We start from the raw sequence: 22,423 nt of genomic DNA on the forward strand, positions 1-22,423 counted from the left end.
GGCATCAACCTAAGAGCAACATTTTCAGATCAATCATATATTTTGACATGTATTCATAAACTTTTAATCGCTTAGATAGACGTGTTCAGTGACCAAAATACATTTTTTGAGATGGTTTTTTACTTCTGATTTTCTATCTTTTTAATAATGATGATCAATTATCTAAAAGAAACTGTTGACATTGTTTGGTTTACTTTAGCGCAGACACTATTAATTTGAATATTAATTCCTTCTCTAAACTGAAGTATTTTTGGTATCTTAAATGCAAATGACATCATGAATAAATTGTAAGCTTTCATGCAAATATACTTTTAATAAGTTATCGATGTTGATAAATGGTAGTTTGGGTATTATTAAAAACTCACGTTCAGAGGTTTTGAAAGATTTTTTCACTTCTCCATTTCCTGAGGCAATGCAGCCATCCTCATCATCACAGTCTCCACTGACCTGGATGTCATCACCATCTATTTGCCCACTGCCCTTTTCTGCTGAATGCCATTTCTCATACTTGGGGATCACTTTTCCCTGCAAGAGCTGCAAACGACAATTTGCAATCACTGTAATGATGCTTCTCATCTTCACAAGTTATCCCTTTAGCTTGAAACATATGAGAATTTTAAAATGTCAAAAGAATCTGCAAATATTGGAAATCATGACACTGAACTGAATGTGCACAATACTGAAAATAAAACAGAAAACAGCAGGAATACAACACAGTCAATTATCATACGAAAAGACAGGTTAATGTTTCAGGTCCAACTTTTTGTCAGAACTTGTTAAGTTGCTGCGTATTTCAAGCATTCTGTTTTTTTTTCTACAAAACACAAATTTAAGATTTTTTAAAAAATGCCACAAGCTGCTGGCAGAGTCATTAGACCGTGTACAATTGAACTCATAAAAATGCTGTTGTGTAGTGAAATGGAGAAGTATTATCAAATTAATACTAATGCATGTTGTGATGAAAGACATTTCAATTCTTTAACATTTTTACATCAAGACATAATGTAGCATTGTACTGTGATTACATTGTACTGTGGCTTTCATTTCAATTTCTACATGAAACCGTAATTAGTATGTGTGATCATTTTTAATCCTTTGCCCTGAGTATACTATTATCTTTTCTCACTTAAAATGATTCAATCTACAAGCAGAAGCACCTAGTACAGTGAGACCAAAAGGGCAAACCAGCAGTTTTATGAACCGGATCTCGTTTCAATCAGTTGCACCTTTCATTCCTGTGTCCACCTCAATAACACTCCAGCAGAATTTTTATGCTTCTGGTGTGAGAACTATTTCAGCAGCCTTCAGACTCAGGGCTTTTACTTCGTTTAAAAAAATACACACCTTCTTAGTACTATGGAGCTCAAATCACACCCTAAATTGTTTTTTTTTTAAAAAATTACCAGTTGACATCCTATGGCTTTGCTGAAAATGTTAAAAATGTGGCTCTGATTTTAACTCCAAGCAGGTTTTAGGAGTTTAAGTTTGAAACACACCCGCTGACCTACAAAACAGGCCTGGGGTAGTTTAACACCTGAATCTCATTAAAACTGCCAATCAATTCACTGGCACACTGTGAAATACACCACCTTCAAATTGCAATTAACTGCTGGTAGGTCAGCTGGGGATCTATTTAAAGTGGTCATGCACCTCTTAAAGTAATTTTGCATCTTTTTATTGTCATGAAACAATCATATTTTCCATAATAGTATTGTGGGACATTTTAAGGTGTGGTTATATGTGTGGTTCTGTGGTTGGCTGAATTAATTGAATTAGAGTCAGATAAATTGCAAGGTTGAAATTATCAAAAGAATTAGGCGTAAAAAGGGTATTTGAAATGCTAATGAGTGAGCTAGAGTAAAAGAGTCAGTAGATGAGGTGAGAATGAAATTTGCATTTTAAGATAAGTGGGGAGTTACTTGATTTACAAAGAGATGGTAGGACGTTTACAACTAACAAAATAAATAGGGCAAGGTTATTACATTTATTTTTTCCAAAAGGAAAAAGACCATAGTGATGACATGGAAGATTTTATGTTATGGGAAAAGTAAATTTCCAAAGACATGTAGAACAATGGGATTTTGCACATTAAAGAGAGAGAAACATATGTAAAGAAGGATGGAAGCCTATGTGGGGGTGGCCGTGTAAAATCTTGAAAGTTACACCAAGTGACATAGACTTTGAAGAAGCCCTAGCCACTCTGAAGAAGTGCTGCTCCAGTAACTAAAGTTGTGTTTAAAAGCCTTTGGGATTCCACTGTTGAATGGGTGTGTGGTAACCTTGATGGATTGCCTATTGAAATTTAAAATCTATTTTGGACTGTTGCCTTAAAGGGGATGTATAGTTGGGAGTCAGGTTAATTAGGAAATTTGGGATTTGTTGTAATATCAAATAACTGTAATCTTATGTGTGTGTTTCAATTCTTTATTTTGTTAATAAATGTTAAATGCTAGAATTTAATTTTTAAAATCACTAAAGGTGTTCGTGGACTCATTACTTCTGAATTCAGTGCACAAATCTTCTCATAATAAATATAAATTGCAAAATTGTTGTGATAGTGTGGCCAAGTTTCCCATGTGAATTTGGGCCGGCCGGCTGGCACATACGACCTGCCACATCACAACAGTCTGCAAAGGTTTGCTGACTGCTGCAGGAAGAAAGAGTTCCAAAATGTTGCAGGTAAACCTCCAGGTTCTTTGAAACTTCCACGGAGATCCTGTTATAAGAGATCAAGGTGAAGAAGAAACTTCACTCTCCTATCAGTGGAAAGAAGATTTCAAAACACCAAGTTCACCAGCCATGGAGAGTGATTGCTGAGATTATCATCTCCAAGGGCATCATCCCCAGGTCCCAGACGCAGTGCAGGAAGCACTTCAATGACCTCTCAAGAGTATCAAGGAAGAGTCCAGCTCCACATTTCTCCATCTCTCACAACAACATATGGCAACAGCCCTTATCCCCCTCCTCAACAATTTCCTCCCCTCCATCCCATCCTTCAGCATCCAGCACAAGGAATCACCACCCTTCATACTCATTATAAACACACACTCACCTCTTCCTTGATATTTTCACTGCAGTGCTTAGTAGAACTCTTCTCACTTGGCAGCCTTTGCCCAGTCGCCAACTTCTCCAATGTCTCCTTTCTCACTTCATGCTCCACACAGCTGCCAACCATCTAACACCTCTTCTTCTTCTTCCTCACAACATCCACACATGTACAAGCTCCATATATTTGCACTCTACTTTTCAAGAGACACTCACTAACTCTTGCATTCAATATCCGCAAAACAAAACAATGCTCAATACAAAGGAAAGGTGAACTGACCAACTTAATGAATCTCTCTGAATCAAAGCAGAAAGCCCTAGAAATCAGGGGCCTCACCAGATTATGAGGATAGGAGGTTTCAAGGCCAAGGATCCCTCTGAACAGGGTCTCTGAATTTTACTTGCATCCTTCATGAACCTCTGTAAAATACACAATCATACAGCTTCACTGTGATGGCTGACATCTTCAACTCTCCAGCCTCTCAGTGCTATGCTCAACTCTTGTCCTTATTCTTTTACCCTCATGATCCCCTTAGCAACACTAAGCCATTGAGAGGTAAGAGGAGGAGTATCGTTCACAGGAGGCACCATGACGTGCTCCATCACTCTATATTAACATCCCAGCCAGGCTATAAAGTGACTTAGAGGGATTTGCTTGTGTTGAAATACCCACTAGTGAGCAGCAGTAGGTGGTGGTGGACGGGCCCAGGAGACAGCTTGTAAAATCCCTTCTCAGCCATGCTGAGGACAGCCAGGTGGACGTCAGGGACCTCACAATGGGAAGAAAACTGCTTGATTTGCACAAGTTAAAGAATATATCGAAATAAGTTAGATATTCTCAGTACCTCTGATCTTACCAACTAATAGATTACCAATTGGTCACGATTTCCCAAGTATTCTCCTATATAAAGGTCAGATACAAATTTATGTTCACTGGTAGATGCTCAAGATGGTTATCCCTGGCTGGTCCTTGATGGGGGAAAACACAGTCAATAAGGTATTGCATCTGACGAAAGCCAGTGATGCACGAAGATTCAACAGCTCTCTTCTCCTGATCAACAGCCTGTGTTGGTAAAGTTAGGCATTGTTGTCTCCTTGCAAAGAAGTCATGCACCAACAGCTTGATGGTCGAATGGACAACAAACTGACTGAAGTTTGGCCTAGAATGATCTTCTGGCATAGATGCTCAAGGCCATTGTACCCATTATAGCCACAGGCAGTTGTGTGTGTGCCCTGGTGATTGGTTCCAATTTCTGCTACAATAGTTACTGACTGCCTGGCAGCTGAACTGCAGCCTCCTCATATTTTTTTATTTTCTGCTGACAATGCGGTCTCCTCTACACTGGGAAGACCAAACACAGATTGAATGATTACGAACATACGAAATAGGAGCAGAAGTAGACATTGCTGAATACTTCCTTTCAGACCACAAGAGCAACTCTGACCTTCCAGGTGCTTGGCTTTTCAATTCTTTGCCATGATCACATTTTTGACTTTTTGTCCTTGGTCTCGTAGAGTGTTCCCATGAAGCTAATCAAAAGCTTGAGAAACAGTACTTCAATCTTCAGACTTGGTACTGTGTTCAGCTAGTTCAGATCATGATCACTGCAGCCATTTATTTAGACAGTATGTGCTGGTAATAACTCAGTATTTGTCATTTATAGCTCCTCTAGACCTATCTTCAGTCTTTTTGTTTGTCCTATGATCACCCCCTTTTCTTGCATTATCCTTTTTGTCATTTAATCTCTCATGCCTTCCATCCTATCATACACTTTCCCTTTTGCTCTTTCCCATTTTCCCTATTTCTCTGCCCCTGAAATTGTGTAAATGCTGTTACATCACCAATTTCTTCCTGTTCTGAAAATAAATCATTAACCTGAAATGTGAACTGTTTCCCCCTCCACAGATGCTGTCTGGCCTTTGGAGTCATTCCAACATCTACCATTTTTGTTCCTGATACATTAGCATGGATTGAGGACTGGCTAACAAACAGGATGTTAGTAGTGGAGTGTCACATGGATCAGTGTTTGAGCCTCAACTATTAACAATCTATATCAATAGCATAAATTAGGAAATCGAGCGTCATGGAATAAAAGGAAAGTGGTAGGATGGATATAACGTTGGCTTGAGTGACAGGAAACAATGAGGAGTAGTGAAAAATTGTGATTTGAACTGGAGGAAGGAAGGTATACACTGGTATTCCCCGGGGGCAGTACGAGGACCATTATTTTTCTTAATCTATACTAATGGCATAGAATTGGGTGTACAGTGCACAATTTCAAAATTTTCAGATGACACAAAACTTGGAAGTATAATAAACTGAGAGGAGGAAAATGATAGGCTTCAAGAGGACATAGACAGGTGGGTGAAATGGGCAAAAATTGAAATTTAACTCAAAGAAATGTGATGTGATACATTTTGGTAGTGTTGTGAATGCTGGACTTTAGAAGACAGTTATGTTTTAAAATGTCTCCTTTAATTTAAGGTAAAATTGGGAATTTCAGAAGCACCCCAGCTCAGAGACATACCTGTGTAGTCTGGTTGCCATGAGGGTGAAGCTCAAATAGAAACCGATTGAAATCAAGTTTCAATTTTCACACCTGTACATAGTAACTCCCAGTAAAGGAACAGCTGCTTTGTGAGACAGGGAGACAGAGAAAGCAACTGCTGCTGAGTGGAGAAAAAGCAGCTACTGCTGTGTAGAAGCAGGATGCTGGTAAAAGTTAGCTTTCTGTTCGAAAGGGAGGAAATAGAACAGTCTGGACTTATGGAGATTTAAGGTCAAGCTGGGCCTTGCTTGTGGAAGTCAGATTTGGAAGGCTCAAGCTGAGTGGAACAACTTTCGAAGGACAGAGAAAGCTGCAACCTAGCCTTCTAGGGAGCTGGGAGTAACACCAGGCTTGTTTTTGTCATCTGCCAGAAGTGTGATGTACAGCAAAAGGGCTTATAAGATGCATCTCGATTGCATTCATTAGTTAACGTGAAAGTACCTTTTCTTTAGTTTGGTGTATTAGTTGCCTGTTAATTAATGTTTTATCTATATTGATTTTAGTTTGTTTGTTCCAGTAAAAAGTCTTAAAATGTGAAATTTTATCTTTGATTATTTCCTTTGGTCGTTTGAGAAATTCATTTCTTTTTAAAAGTTGTAGGTCTCTATGGGGAACCATGATAGTAGGAAAAATGAGGAGAGACAATAAAAGCTAAATTGTACAATTCTAAAGGGTGCGCAGGAACACGGAGATCTGAGGGTAAATGTACGCACATCATGGAAGGTGTCAGGGCAGGTTCAGAAAGTGGTTAAGAAGGCATATGGGATGCCGAACCATATAAATAGAGGCATTAAGTACAAGTTGTGATGCACCTTTTCAAAACACTGGTTTGGACTCATCTAGAGTATTGTACCTAATTCTGGGCACTGTACTTTAGAACGGACATGCAGGATTCAGTGAGGGTGCAAATTTATGAGAATTGTTCTGGAGATGAAGGGTTTCAGCTACATGGATAGACTGTAGGAGCTTGAGTTGTTGTCCTTGAAGAAGAGGAGCTTGACAGGAGATATTACAGAGGTGTTGAAAAAAAAAGAAGGGATCTAGACAGAGTAGAGAGAGAAAAATTGTTCCCACTGGTGGAAGGGGCGAGAAGCTGAGGGCACAGATTTATAGTGATTAGCAAAAGAGCTAACATGGTGACATGAGGAAAAACCTTTTTATGCAGCGAGTGATTATGACCTGGAATGCACCGGCTTTTGAAACAGGTTCAATTGTGGATTTTAAAGGGGAATTGGATGAGAACCTGAAAGGAAAAAAAAATGCATGGCTATAGGAGAGGGCCTGGGGGTGGGACTAGCTAAATTGCTCTTGCAGAGAGCTAGCACAGCTGAATGACCTTCTTCCATGCTGTAATGATTCTATAATATATCCATATTTGCTGATGACAAAGTTAAGGGGGGAAGTAAGCTTGAGCAATTGCAAAGGGCTGTAAAAGGATATGGATTGGTTAAGTGATTGAACAAAAAGTTGGCTGATGGATTATAATATGGGAAACTGTGGATTATCCACTTCTGTAGGAAGTAATGAAAAACAGAATATTATTTTAAAGATGTGAATCTAGTAAATGTTAGTATTCAAAGGGATCTTGGCTCCTTGTATATGAATCACAGTAAAATAAGATGCAGGTACAGCAAACAATTAGGAAGGCAAATGGTGTGTTGGCTTTTAATACACGGAGGATTGAAGCATAAAAGTTAGAAAGTCTTGCTGCAAATATATAAAGGTGTTGGTGAGATGTCACTTTGAATATTTTGTATTGGTATTGGTCTCCTTTCCCAAGGAAGGATATACTTGCCATGGAGGGGTGCAACTTAAATTCACTAGAATGATTCCTGTCCTATGAGAGATTGAGAAAAAGTGGTCTTGAGTGTAGAAGAATGAAATGTTATCTCATTGACGTGTATAAAATTCATAGAGGGCTTCAAAGGGTAGTTGCTGCTTCTTCTGGCTGGGGAGTCTCAAACTAGGGGTTATTTTCTCAGAATAAGGGGTCAGCCATTTAGGTCTGAGTTGAGGGGAAATTTCTTCACTTTGAGGATTGTGAATCTTTGGAATTCTCTGCCCCAGTGGGCTGTGGATGCTCAGTCCCTGATTATATTCAAGAATGAGATCAATAGATTTTTGGGCACTGAGGAAATCAAAGGATATAGGGATAGGGAAGGAAAGTGGAGTTGATGTAGAAATTCATCCATGATCTCATTGAATAATAGAGCAGGCTGGACAAGTCAAATGGGCAACTCTTGCTCTTATTTCTTATGTTCTTACACATCATTCTTCTGTCGTTGGAGGACACCTCGTTGCAGGAAACCAGCATCCCAAAGGCATCCCTTGCCTTCCTCTTTTTGGCCCTCCTCAGATTTATGTTGTTGTGCTTGCTGTCACTTTCCCTCTGTTCCAGCAATCTCAATGGCAATCCAAGAAGCATTCTGATATTACCCAGTACTCCCACATTCAAGGATGTGGCAGAGTACAAACTGCAGCCAAAAGGTCAGCTCACCAACAGCTATTTAGTATTAAAGATTTTCTAAGCTCAGCCTAAGCAGCCATAAAGAGACTCCTAGTAGTTGAAATTAACTATCCAAAGATAGTCAAGGAAGTGGGAATCTTTTAAATAGCAATGCTTTAGCAAGCTCCTTGAGTAATCACTGGGTAGGTTTATGAATGAATTTCCAAAAACGGTCCTAATACAAGACCCCTATTCAAATAATTTAATGAGCTCAAGTGTTCATTTCCAGCAATTGCTAAGATGCTTCAAATGGCTGTTGATGGCTGTTGCATTCCACACACACTTTCAGCGCATGACATCCCACCTCGAAATTGGTGTGCAAAATGCAGATTTAGTGCCTGAAAATTAGATGAAACACAATTAAATTTCTACCCCTATGCCTCTAACAGCCTCAACTGCAAACACAAAAAGACAATAATACGTTTGTAGGAATAGAGCCTAAAGTGATAAAATAATATTAATAAATGTGGGATAACACAGGTAAAAATGCAAATCATTAAAGAAGTCCTAAATTCCATTAAATATGAAGGTCTAACTAAAGGCCATATTCTAATGAGATTTTTTATTGTTAGGCACTGGTCCGTCTCTGCTGAAGCATGCATGCAAAAGCTATTGAAATATTTTTCAAATGTTCAGAAATACTCATGTTCCATGGTGCCTTTTTTCCATAAGTAAGATATGCAACTGATGACGATTGAATACCAAAAATATCCTATTAAGAGCAAAACTGCTCAAACAGCCTTATTCACAAAGATTTCCGCACTTGCCAAAATGTTGATATTTACAATTTTACTGCAATTTTAAAGCAAGCGGTACTTATAGGCCAGGATTTTCCCCTCGGCGAATTGGGGGCGGGGCCCGCTCGCCGAGGGGAAAATGACGCGGGATGATGTCAGGAGGAATCCCCGACATCATCCCGGTCCATTTAAATTTTTAGGAAGGCGGGCGGACAGTGAAATCAGCTGTTCGCCCGCCTACCTGTCAATGGCTAATTGAGGCCACTGACAGGCTATTTAAAGTAATTAAAGACCTGCCCATCCAACCTTAAGGCTGGCGGGCAGGCCAGGAGCCCCGGCGGGCTCCAGATTATTGATGAAACTTCATCCACTGGTGGGATGAAGTTTCATGTCCATATTGTAAAAAGTAAATAAAGTGTATGTGTTCTTTATTAACATGTCCCATCTTGTGTGACATTGTCACATGAGGGGGACATGTTAATAATTTTTTAATGTTTCTATTTTTAATGTTTTTGACACTCTCAATATTCTCCCTGAGACAGGATTTTGCCTCAGGGAGAAGTGCGCTCTTTCATGCACATGCATGTGCGCGAAAGAGCGCACTTTGACAGTTGGGGATTCCCTCCCCCCGCACAGGAAGCGCATTGCGCTTCCCGTCGGGAATGCCGCTGGGCAGGCCTTAATTGGCCCGCCCACTTAAAATGGCGGCAAGCCCCGTTTCAGTGGCGGGGGTCGGCTGCTCGCCCGCCGCCAAGCTGGTGGGGCCCGCCCGCCATCCAAGGGCAAGATTCTGCCCATAAAGTTTTACGGTTATAAGGTACCATTTATTTAGAAATAAACAGCAATTCAGAAAATTCCTGATCAGAGGCCAAAGGAAATTTAGCACTTACAATTTTCCCTTCAAAACTTGCTTTTTCTCCTATCACACATGCTTTGCTTTGTTGTAAATAAGGAATTGGAAGGGAGTGAGGAACTCAAGAAAATTATAATCACCAGGGAAGTGGTATTGAGAAAATTGTTGGAACTGCGGGTTGACAAGCCCCTGGGTCCTGATGGATTTCATCCTAGGGTCTTGAAAGAAGTGGCTAGTGAGATAGTTGATGCATTGGTTTCAATTTTGCAGAATCCACTAGATTCGGGAAGGTTCCATTAGATTGGAAAGTAGCAAATGTAACTCCTTTATTCAAAAAGGGAGGGAGACAGAAAGCAGGAAACTATAGGCCAGTTAACTTAACATCTGTCTTAGGGAAAATGGTGGAAGTTATTATTAAAGATGTTATAACAGGGTACTTGGATAAGTTCAAGGTAATCAGGCAGAGTCAACATAATTTTGTGTAAGAGAAATCAGGTTTAACCAACTTATTGGCGTTCTTTGAAGAAGTAACAGGTGCTGTGGATAAAGGGGAACTGGTGGATGTACTGTACTTAAATTTTTCAGAAGGCATTTGATAAGCTGTGTCATCAAAGGTTATTGAGGAAAATAAAAGCTCATGGTGCAGAGGGTAACATATTGGCATGGATAGAAGATTGGCTAGCAAACACAAAACAGAGAGTAGGCATAAATGGGCCATTCTCCGTTTGGCAGGATGTAACAGGTAGTGTGCCACGGGGATCAGTGCTGGGGCCTCAACCTTTTACAGTTGATATAAATGACTTGGATGAAGGGACTAATGGTGTGGTTGCTAAATTTGCTGATGGCACAAAGATAGGTAGGAAAGTAAGTTGTGAACAGGACATAAAGAGCCTACGAAAGGGTATCAATAGGTAAGGTGAATAAGCAAAGACCTGCCAAATGGGGTATAATGTGGGAAAATGTGAGGTTATCCATTTTGGCAGGATGAACAAAAAAAGAGGCATATTACCCAAATGGTGAGTGGTTGCAGAGCTCTGAGATGCAGAGGGATCAGATGTCCTAGTGCTGAATCGCAAAAGGTTAGTATGCAGGTGCAGCAAGTACTGAGCAGAGCTAATAGAATGTTACTGTTTCTTGCAAAGGGAATTGAATACAAGAGTAGGGAGGTTATGCTTCCGTTATACTGGGCATTGTTGAGACCACATCTGGAGTACTGTGTACAATATTGGTCTCCTCATTTAAGGAAAGATATAAATGCATTAGAAGCAGTTCAGAGAAAGTTTACTACATTAATACATGGAATGGGTGGGTTGTCTTATGAGGAAAGGCTGGACAGGCTAGGCTTGCATCCACTGGAGTTTAGAAGAGAAAGAGGCAATTTGACTGGAACAGACTTGACAGGTTGGATGTGGAAAGGATGTTTCCTCTTATGGGAGAATTTAGAACTAGGGGCCACAGTTTAAAAGTAAGGGATCACTCATTTAAGACAGAGATGAGGAATTTATTTTTCTCTCAGGGGGTTGTGAGAATTTGGAATTCCCTTCCTCAAAAGGTGGCTGAGGCACAATCTGTGAATATCTTTAAGGCAGATGTAGATAGATTCTTGACAAGCAAGGGGGTGAAAGGTTATCTGGGCTAGGTGGGAATGTGGAGTTGAGGTTAAAATCAGATCAGCCATGATCTTATTGAATAGCGGCGTGGGATCGCGGGGCTGAGTGGCCTACTCCTGTTCCCCTTCCTCATTCGTATGTACTTATGTCCGTATGCTTTCTGTAATGCGAGAAACCATAAGGAGATTCAGAAACTGGTGAATAATCTCAACATTCAGCAGGTTACCTCAGTACATGAACTTATATCATGATGTGGCACATTTAGGTCATTCATTAAAATAAAGTCAGCTAATGGGCGCACACATTTATTAATATTAGTCTACAGAAAGTATTACAGCACTACATAAATGAAACAGAGTCTGTGTGAAAGCTAATAGATGTTATACACAATTATTCAAAGATACACGTTTCTCCCCTCAATATCTGTTGTTTATATTAATATCAGTTTAACACCTCATGCAAGTATCAGTTTAGTAACACACTTCAGATTATTAGAAAAATAATATGGCAGAGTATTTTAAATATACTTATCTTGGGCCACTGCCTCTCTCAACTCCTCCTCTGTTGCTAAATTATCAAACTGTTTATCCAAAATCCAGTATTGGATGAGCAGAAAATTCCTCCAATTAAATACTGGGAAGACTGAAGCTATTGCTTTTCGTCCCTGTTCTAAACTCAATTTCCCTGATGATAACTCCATCCCATTCCAGCTACAGACTGAGATTAAATCAGTCTGTTCGCAACTTTGTTGTCACATTTAATCCTGAGATGGTCTTCCAACCACTTATTCGTGCGGTTACTATGACCGCCTATTTCCACCTCCGTAACATTGCCCAAGTTTGCCCCTGTCCCAGCTCTTCCAATGTTGAAACCCTCAATCATGCCTTTGTCACCTCTAGGCTCGACTATTCCAACGCACTCCTGGCTAATCTTCCACATTCCAGCCTCCATAAACTTGAGGTCATTTAAACTTTGCTGCCTGTGTCTTAAATCGCAACCCATTCCCCTGTCACCCTTGTCCTCAGCGACCTACATTGGCTCCCAATCAAGCAATGTCTTGAATTTAAAACTCTCACCCCTGTTTTCAAATCCTTCCATGACCTGCATCACCCCACCCCCCCCCCCCCACCCCAGCCCCACCACCACCCCCGGCCTCTGTAATCTCCTCAAGCTCCACAACCCTCTGAGATATCTGCACTCCTCCCTAATTCTGGTCTCTTGTGTATTCCCAATTATAATTGCTCCAGCGTTGGTGGCCATGCCTCCAGTTGCCTAAGCTTCAGGTTCTGGAATTCCTTCCCTACACCTCTCCACCGCTCTACATCACATTCCTAATTTAAGACACTCCTTAACACATATCTCTGTGACCAAACTTTTGGTCATCTGACCTAATATTTCCTTTCGTGGCTCAGTGTCACATTTTGCGTTATAATGTTCCTATGAAGCACCTTGGATGTTTCATTATGATAAAGGCACTATATAAATATAAGTTGTTGTTGTTATTGTTCTGGAAACTGGATGTGTGGAAATTAAAATTTATTTGCTGATGTCCTACATCAATCTTGCTATCTGGAATTTTAACCTGCTCTTCTGAGCAGGCAGCATGGACTCTGTCTTAAAGCTGCCATGTTCATTCTCTAAAAGCATGTGGTTGTGGGGGTGGGGGGTGCGCGTGTGGCAGTGACGGGTGGGGGAGGGGTGCAATTTCATCATCAAACCCAGCTGCAATTTTGCGGGCTGAGCAAAGAAGACATTGGCTTTCTTGCCAGGTGAAGATGGCTGGAAAAGCGGAAGAGGATCCTAGGCAAAAAGAGGTCCAAACAGGTGGGTTGTTTTGCTTTGTTTTTAATATTCCTTGTGGAGAAGAGGTGTTCCAGTGGGAACCACTGGGAAAGATTACACCTCCACTATGTGAGCCTCCCCTCTGCCCATTCCACCCCGCACATGACATTCTCCAAAACCCTCCTTCCTACGACTCACCTTCTTGCATCAGCTGTTCAAATGGTGCTGGCTTCTTGCCACCTGAAATTCTATTCCCACCTGCTGGCTAATTGCTGTTCCCTACTTGTATGGGACAGGCCGCAGACTGGCAGCATATAGATGAGTTCCAGGAATTAATGTCACACTGGGTCTCAGCCTGGCAAAGTTTGGACAGGAGGGGGCATGGGGTTGCCGTTCACCTCATCCAGTTCCCGTTCTGAGATAAAATTGCGGCTAAAGGGCTTCATATGATCAGAAGAGCTGCAAAGCCCATACTGGGGTGAAGCCGCAGAGTGGCTGTACAAAGAATGAAAAGCACGGATGTGAAGGAGTCTAGGGGCAGCGCAGCAAAGTGACTTGTACCCTAAATGTTCACGAATGTTAGGGTGCGAGGTAAAATAAACTAAAGTAATGTCAGCACAAAGGGAGGTGCTGATTGGTGAGTATTTAGTGTGTGCCTTTTTAAAGTCTTTATTTATTTCTGTTTAGTTTGGAGTTAGTACATAAATAGAGGCATGTCAGGGTGCCTCAATCCTGCTGAATGCAAATTCTGTTTCATGTGGAAACTCCAGGACACTTCCTGTGTCCTAAATAATCACATGTGCAGCAAGTGTCATCAGCTGAAGCAGCTCGAGCTCGGAAGAGGACAGTGATAGACTTCAGGAGGTTATGTACAGGTGGATGAAATGGGTGAACATGTAGCAGATGAAATTATATGCAAAAAATGATGTATTTTGGTAGCAAGAATGAGGATAGGCAATATAAAATGAAGGATACAATTCTATCGGGGATGCAGGAACAGAAATAACCAGGGGATATATACATAAATTGTTGAAGATAACAGGGCAGGTTGAGAACACAATTAAAAAACATACAGGATGCTAGGTTTTATAAACAGAGGATTAGAGAACAAAACCAAGGAAGTTATGATGAGATTATGATGAGAGTCCCGCCACATCCAGTCGTGAATGGTGGTGGGCAACTAAACAACTCACTGGAGGAGGGGGCTCCACAAATATCCCCATCCTCAATGATGGAGGAGACCAGCACAGCAGTGCAAAAGATAAGGCTGAAGCATTCGCAAAAATCTTCAGCCAGAAGTGCCGAGTGGATGATCCATCTCAGCCTCCTCTGGAGGTCCCCAGCATCACAGATACCAGTCTTCAGTCAATTCGATTCACTCCATGTGATATCAAGAAATGGCTGAGGGCACTGGATACTGCAAAGGCTATAGGCCCCGACAGTATTCCGGCAATAGTACTGAAGACTTGTGCTCCAGAACTTACTGCACTCTAGCCAAGCTATTCCAGTACAGCAACAACACTGACATCTACCCGGCTGTGTTAAATTGCCCAGGAATGTCCTGTACGCAAAAGCAGGACAAATCCACCCCGGCCAATTACCGCCCCATCAGTCTACTCTCGATCATCAGTAAAGTAATGGGAAGGGGTCATCAACAGTGCTATCAAGTGGTGCTTGCTTAGCAATAACCTGCTCACTGATGCTCAGCTTGGGTTCCGCCAGGGTCACTCAGTTCCTGACCTCATTACAGCCTTGGTTCAAACATGGACAAAAGAGCTGAACTCCTGAGATGAGATGAGAGTGACTGCCCTTGACATCAAGGCAGCATTTGGCCGAGTGTGGCATCAAGGAGCCCCAGCAAAACTGGAGTCAATGGGAATCAGGGGCAAAACTCTCCACTGGTTGGAGTCATACCTAGCACAAAGGACAATGGTTGTGGTTGTTGGAGGTCAGTCATCTCAGCTCCAGGACATCACTGCAGGAGTTCCTCAAGGTACTGTCCTAGGCCCAACCATCTTCAATTGCTTCATCAATGACCTTCCTTCCATCATAAAGTCAGAAGTGGGGATGTTCACTGATAATTGCACAATGTTCAGCACCATTCACGACTCCTCAGATACTGAAGCAGCCCATGTCCAAATGCAGCAAGACCTGGACAATATCCAGGCTTGGGCTGACAATTGGCAAGTAACATTCAAGCCACACAAGTGTCAGGCAATGACCGTGATGTTCAATGGCATTACCATCACTGAATACCCCCCTATCAACATCCTGGGGGTTACCATTGACCAGAAACTGAACTGGACTAGCCATATAAATACTGTGGCTACAAGAGCAGGTCAGGTGCCAGGAACCGTGCGACGAGTAACTCACCTCCTGACTCCCCAAAGCCTGTCCACCATCTACAAGGCACAAGTCAGGAGTGTGATGGAATATTCCCCAAATGCCTGGTTGAGTGCAGCTCCCACAACACTGAAGAAACTTGATTGGCACTACATCCACAAACATTCGCTCCCTCCACCACCGACGCATAATAGCAGCAGTGTGTACCATCTGCAAGATGCACTGCAAGAATTCACCAAGGCTCCTTAGACAGCACCTTCCAAACCCACGAACATTACCATCTAGAAGGAAAAGGGAGGCAGATAGTTGGGAACATCACAACCTGGAGGTTCCCCTCCAAGTCATTCACCATCCTGACTTGGAAATATATCGCCGTTTCTTTACTGTCACTGGGTCAAAATCCTGGAACTCCCTAACAGCATTGTGGGTGTACCTACACCACATGGACTGCAGCGATTCAAGAAGGCAGCTCACCAGCACCTTTTCAAGGGCAACTAAGGATGAGCAATAAATGCTGGCCCAGCCAGCGAAGCCCACATCCTGTGAATGAATAAAAAAAAGTCTTCATAGAATACTCATTCAGCCAGAATTGATGTATTGTGTCCAATTATGAGCACCACACTTTAGGAAGGATGAGAAGACCTTGTTGAGGATGCAGAAGAGATTTACTACAATGGTTCAAGGGATGAAAAACTTCAGTTATGTGGATAGATTGGAGAAGCTGAAGTTCTGCTTAGAACAGTGAGGGCTCAGTGGAGATTTTATAGAAGTATTCAAAATCATAAGGGGTCTAGGCATGATAGATAGAGAGAACCTGTTCTCATGGCAGAAAGGCCGAGAACCAAAAGACTCAGATTTAAAGTGATTGGCAAAAAGAACCAGAAGTGACATGAGGAAAAACATTTTTCCACAAGCGATCAGGATCTGGAATGCACTACCTATAGAGGATGATGGAGGTCAATTCAATCATAGCTTTCAAAAGGGAACTGGGTAACTACATGAGGGGAGAAAAACACAAGGCTTTGGGGAAAGGGCAGGGGTGTGGGATGAACAAGATTACTCTTGCAGAGAACTGGCACCAGCTCAATGGGCTGAATGGACTCCTCTGCCTTATTTAATACTATATTTCTTCTCAACCCCTAGACATGTCATTGTTTTGCATCAAATTGTAGTAAAATCAACTAGAATTTTGAACAGTAAGTGAAAATCCTACAATGAAATTTGCTTGAGTACTTGAGTTGACTGAATATTGCTAGTCCTAGCATTAGTTACTAATAATTGGGCTGATCCTCTGGTTCTAATGAGTCATTCTGGTCCAACCATTTGTGCACATCTGTTCCTACAGCTACATGCACAGAGCAGCAATTGGTTATGTTGTTGGAATACTCTGGCGAGAATTTGTTCGAGGCTTCTCCTACTCCACTAAGGCAACTTTGTCAGAGAGCTGGTTAACAGGGCTTTTGCCGAGTTTCCTCTCAAGATACTATCTTTTACCTGGCATTATATTGAAGATTACAATAATGCCTGTATTAAATAGCAAAAAGGAGGACTATCATACCAGTATGTTAAGTGTTCATTTCCAAATATACCAACCATAAGTTCCAGCATCAAATGTTTGTCACTACAGTCTGACTGCAGTCATATATGCATACACACACTGAAAATCTATAACCTTTCATCTAATTCAAAGGATCTTCAATGGAAGTTGGAGATGTGGTACTGCAGTGGTTTGATAAGAGTAATTTTACAGCTGTAAAATTTCCAGAGTACCTATGTGTAGCTCTTCGAGGTTAAACTCTCCTGGCTTTATGTAATTGAGGATACAAATTCCCATTTATAGTAAGTGCCTGCAATTATCACTGGCAATTTCCTTGGACATTGCCCTGCTCTGGTGCCACATTTTTAGCTAAAATCCTTTTTATACATATTTGGAGTGGAAGAAGCCCTGAGGAAATTCACACCCTATGTTACTTAATAAATAACATTGATGAACTGTAGCTACATGAATCGTGTGTAAAAAGTAATGTTAATTTTTGTTTATATATTTAATGTGTCTCCTGTAATCTCATCTATATGTCCCAATCTTTATTTTTCTCACTGTAAAATAATTTAAATGTAATCTTTATTTATTTTTCTTTACTTCCTGCTTTCTTGTCTGCATGTCTCTGTGAGGAGTCTTCAGTCTGATTGTTTGAGCAATCTTTGTACTGCTTGTCCTGTTCATGGACCACAGGTCCTCTGTAGGGGATGTCAAATTCAAACAGATTCTGGATGACTGGGAATCTCTGCTGATAAGCCAACTAAAAGGCTGTGGGCAACTTTATGTGGGGTGAATGACGCAAATCATTCCTTCGCTTCTCATAGCAAAATCCAGGCTACTTAGTCAGAACTTACTCTAAAATTAATGGTGAAGCTAATTTTGGTCACTGTTACACTGACCTAGTTATGCCCACAAATTTATGGTGGTCGCTTTACTTTTAAAAAGCAGAATGTAAAAGGACAATTCACCTTAACAAGATGGAGTCTGGGGGAGTCCGGTGACTTTCCTCCCTGTCTGCAAATATACAGGAACTGCTCAAGGCTGGAAGAAGCCTACTGGCCTGAACAAGACATTAAAATGTAAATAACCTTTTGGATATTCCATAGAAGAAACATTTAAAAAATAGTTTTCTCCTCTGGAGTTAACAGCTCCTATTGTTTAAGTGCCTACAGAAACTGATACACAATGGCTGCCCAGGCTCTCTGGCAGCAGTCTGAAATTTTACCAAAATGGTTTACCAAAAAGAAAACCCATTCAATCACAATGAGGTGCAAATGGCCAGAAGTCAAACTCCATTGTTTGCCTATGCTACCATCATGATGAATTATTCGTGTGGAAACACCGTATTATGGTTGCTTGACAGAAACTAGCTTATAGTAAGAAACACCTTAATAATTCATATCTTATAATTCATAGTCCAGGGAGTCAGGCTCAGATAGAGACCACAGAGGGACCATGGTCCTAACAGCACCGTGGGTGTACCTACACCTCATGCACTGCAGCAGTTCAAGAAGACGGCTCACCACCACCTTCTCAAGGGCAATTAGGAATGGACAATAAATGCTGGCCTAGCCAGCCATGCCCACACCCATGAAATAAAAAACTTCAAAAAGACATAAACAGTTTGGCGGAATGGTCAGACAGGTGGCCGGTGAAATTTAATGCAGAGAAGTGTGAAGTGATTGATTTTGATAGAGATTTAGCCGGTGTATTTGGAGATGAACACTTAACAAAATGGTATGATATTCCTCCTTTTGCTATTTAATGCAGGCATTATTGTAAGAAGGTATACCTTCAGTAGTAATGCCAGGTAGAAGATTGCCATAAAAGTACATTAAGTGTCCATTTGCTATTATCATCAACATAAATTTCTATCCTATTATCTCATTTCTGCACGCCAATGACTTCTAGTGTTCATGTTGCTGTCTCATTTGTATTCATTACCCAAATAAACGTGTTCGACAAATAATATATAAAAATGATCCCAATATTTGAATTCACAAGTTTGGAAATTTAATTTTTGTTCATCATTTGCAATAATTGGAAGTTAGCAGGTGCCATATGCCCCAACTAGTAAATTTTTTGTGACAAAATAATTTTTGACATGAAGAAAAGAAGTTTATTTGCTTGGATCTATAAATTTTAAATTTGAGGTGTTGCAGACTGAAACTGGGTAAACAAAGGCAAAGAAGGCAAAGGGGTTTACTGGTGAGATAGGATACTGGCAGAACACAGTCTGTAACATCATGGCCCTGCATGTTCTCCACTCTATCATTATCATCAAGCCAGTGGATAAAACCTGGTTCAATGAAGAGTGCAGGAGGGCATGCCAGGAGCAGCATCAGGCATACCTAAAAATGAGCTGTCAATCTGGTGAAGCTATAACACAGGGCTACTTGCATGCCAAACAATATAAGCAGCAAGTGATAGACAGAGCTAAGCGATCCCATGAGCAATGGATCATATCTAAGCTCTGCTGTCCTGCTACATCCAGTCGTGAATGGTGGTGGACAATTAAATAACTTACTGGAGGAGGAGGCTTCACAAATATCCCCATCCTCAATGATGGGGGAGCCCAGCACAGCAGTGCAAAAGGCTGAAGCGTTTGCCACAATCTTCAGCCAAAAGTGACGAGTGGGTGATCCATCTCGGCCTCCCCTGGAGGTCACGAGTTTCACAGATTTCAGTCTTCAGCCAATTTGATTCACGCCACATGATATCAAGAAACAGCTGAAGGCACTGTATAGTGTAAAGGCTATGGGCCCTGACAATATTCCGGCAACACCACTGAAGACTTGTGCTCCAGAACTTTCCGCGCCCCTAGCCAAGCTGTTCCAGTGCAGCTATGAAACTGGCATCTACCCAGGTATGTGGAACATTGCCCAGGTATATCCTGTACACAAAAAGCAGGACAAATCCTACCTGACCAATTATCGTCCCATCAGTCTACTCTCAATCATCAATAAAGTAATGAAAGGGGTCATCAATAGTGCTATCAAGCGGCAATTCCTTAGCAATAACCTGCTCACTGACGCCCAGTTTGGGTTCCACCAGGGCCATTCAGCTCCTGACCTCATTACAGCCTTGGTTCAAACATGGGCAAAAGAGCTGAACTCCCAAGGTGAGGTGAGAGTAACTGCCTTTGACATCAAGGCAGCATTTGACTGAGTGTGGCATCAAGGAGCCCTAGCAAAACTGGAGTCAATGGGAATCAGGGGCAAAACACTCCACTGGTTGGAGTCATACCTAGCACAGAGGAAGATGGTTGTGGTTGTTGGAGGTCAGTCATCTCAGTTCCAGGACATCACTGCAGGAGTTATTCAGGGCAGTGTGCTAGGCTCAACCATCTTCAGCTGCTTCATCAATGACCTTCTTTCATCATAAGGTCAAAAGTGGGGATGTTCACTGATAATTGCACAATGTTCAGCACCATTCGTGACTCCTCAGAGACTGAAGCAGTCCATGTCCAAATGCAACAAGACCTGGCTTGGGCTAACAAGTGGCAAGTGACAAGTGCCAGGCAATGACCATCTCCAACAAGAGAAAATCTAACCATTGTCCCTTGGCGTTCAATGATATTACCAACACTGAATACCCCACTATCAATATCCTTCTCAAGGGCAACTGCAGATGGGCAATAAATGCTGGCCCAGCCAGTGAAGCCCATAACCCCAGAATGATTAAAAAGAAAGATTTTCGCATGTGCTATTTACAAAGAGTAGAAGATGGTAGGTTGGCCAACAGGGCATTGGAATAGGTTGAGTTGAGTCAGAGACATAGAAATGGAAGTAAGTAATCTTTGTGATGCAGAGGATATGGGGCTGAAAGCTCAGCTTGAGTCAAATAAGAAAAATTGTGAAGCATCTGGTTCAGTGGCTGTGGAGAGGGGTGGGATCAATGTCAAGTGTATGGAGCTCATAATAGTTTTTTCTCTTATGTCTTCTTTGCATTGTGAGCAATGTGAGTACAAATCCCTGAGTTTCTTCAACAATCTCTCATGCTTGAGGATGCTTGATCTGTCAGTACTGTTTACTTTAAGTTTATACAGGTTGTAAATGGTGACAATGAAACCAGAAACTTATCTGTTTAAAAAAAAATAGAATATTGCATTCTGAACCTACTGTTGTACCAACATGTCCAGTCCTTAAAGTATCATAAACAAATTTTAAATACAAGTCATAGTTCGTATGCAAAGTCCAAAGCAGATAATTCAATGTAATGAGGGTTCGGGTGAAGGGAAATCAAGAAGTCCAAACAGAAAGGTTGAGGTATCAGAACAGAATAGCAATATGGGTAAAGGCAAGCACAGTGGGACAGGAAAGGACAGAGAGGTTAACAAAAATTGTACATTGGCAAACATTGCAGAGAATAGAAGTAAAAAATTGAAATTAAAGGTTTTTCATCTGAATGCACAAAGTATTTGCATGCAATAAGAAAGGTGAACTAGTGACACAAATACAGGTAAATTCTTTAGATTCAATTGTCATTACAGAGAGATGGAGCGGAATTTTCCATTCTGGAGACTAAGGCCAGAATTTTCTGTCGGCGAGTTGGGGGCGGGGCCCGCTCGCTGACGCGAAAATGACACGTGATGACATCGGGTGGAACCCCCAATGTCATCCCGCCCCATTTAAATATTCAGGAAGGCGGGGGGACAGCACGATCAGCTGTCCGTCCGCCGACCTGTCAATGGCCAATTGAGGCCATTGACAGGGTAGTTAAAACAATTAAAGGCCCTGCCCATCCAACCTTAAGGTTGGTGGGCAGGCTGGGAGCCCTGGCGGGCTTCTGAAAAAACATGAAACCTCATCCACTGGCGGGATGAGGTTTCATGTCGGTTTTAAAAAACTTTAATAAAGTTTTGTGATATTTATTAACATGTCCCATCTCGTGTGACATTGTCACATGAGGGGGTCATGTTAATGATTTTTTATTGTTCTATTTTTAAAGTTTCAAAAACTTTCAGCGATCTCCCTGAGGCAGCACTTAGTCTCAGGGAGATGTGCGCTCTTTCATGCGCATGCGTGAAAGAGCGCATTCTCACATTTGGGGAATCCCCCCCCCATCTGCACAGGAAGCGCATCGTGCTTCCCATCGGGCGTCACGCTGGGTGGGCCTTAATTGGCCTGCCCACTTAAAATGGCGGCGGGGCCTGTTTCGGCAGTGGGGATCGGCTGCCCGCCCACCCGCCCATCAAGGGCAAAATTCTGCCCTAAGTCTGGATGCAGGTCGGTAGCTTGGCATGATTCGCACTGGGTGGCAGGGCAGGTTCTCACGTCAGGTTGTCCACTTTTCAACTCATTAATTATGCATGTGAGGAGCTCACCAAATATAATGCAGGGCGGGCAGGGATTCATCAGGGTCCTGTCACCATATTTAAATGGCACACACACATACAAATTCACTGTTTGCAGCATAGGACTTGCTGTAGTGAAGACAAAAATGGCCCCAAGAAGAA

The 22,423-nt window shown here is 41.7% G+C and overlaps 1 protein-coding gene across 2 annotated transcripts in view; it reads right to left on the reverse strand.

The window, feature by feature from the left end:
- Positions 1–22,423, reverse strand: part of LOC144682992 (glypican-5-like) — a 1,265,567-nt gene that overhangs the window by 497,266 nt on the left and 745,878 nt on the right. For both annotated transcript variants that reach the window (XM_078545931.1, XM_078545930.1), the window contains exon 7: positions 366–534. In XM_078545931.1, coding sequence (XP_078402057.1) covers positions 366–534 — 169 coding nt within the window. The remainder of the gene's footprint in view (positions 1–365; positions 535–22,423) is intronic.

Source organism: Cetorhinus maximus, chromosome 7 (assembly GCF_964194155.1).
Source record: "Cetorhinus maximus chromosome 7, sCetMax3.hap1.1, whole genome shotgun sequence".
Classification (NCBI taxonomy): Eukaryota; Metazoa; Chordata; class Chondrichthyes; order Lamniformes; family Cetorhinidae; genus Cetorhinus; species Cetorhinus maximus.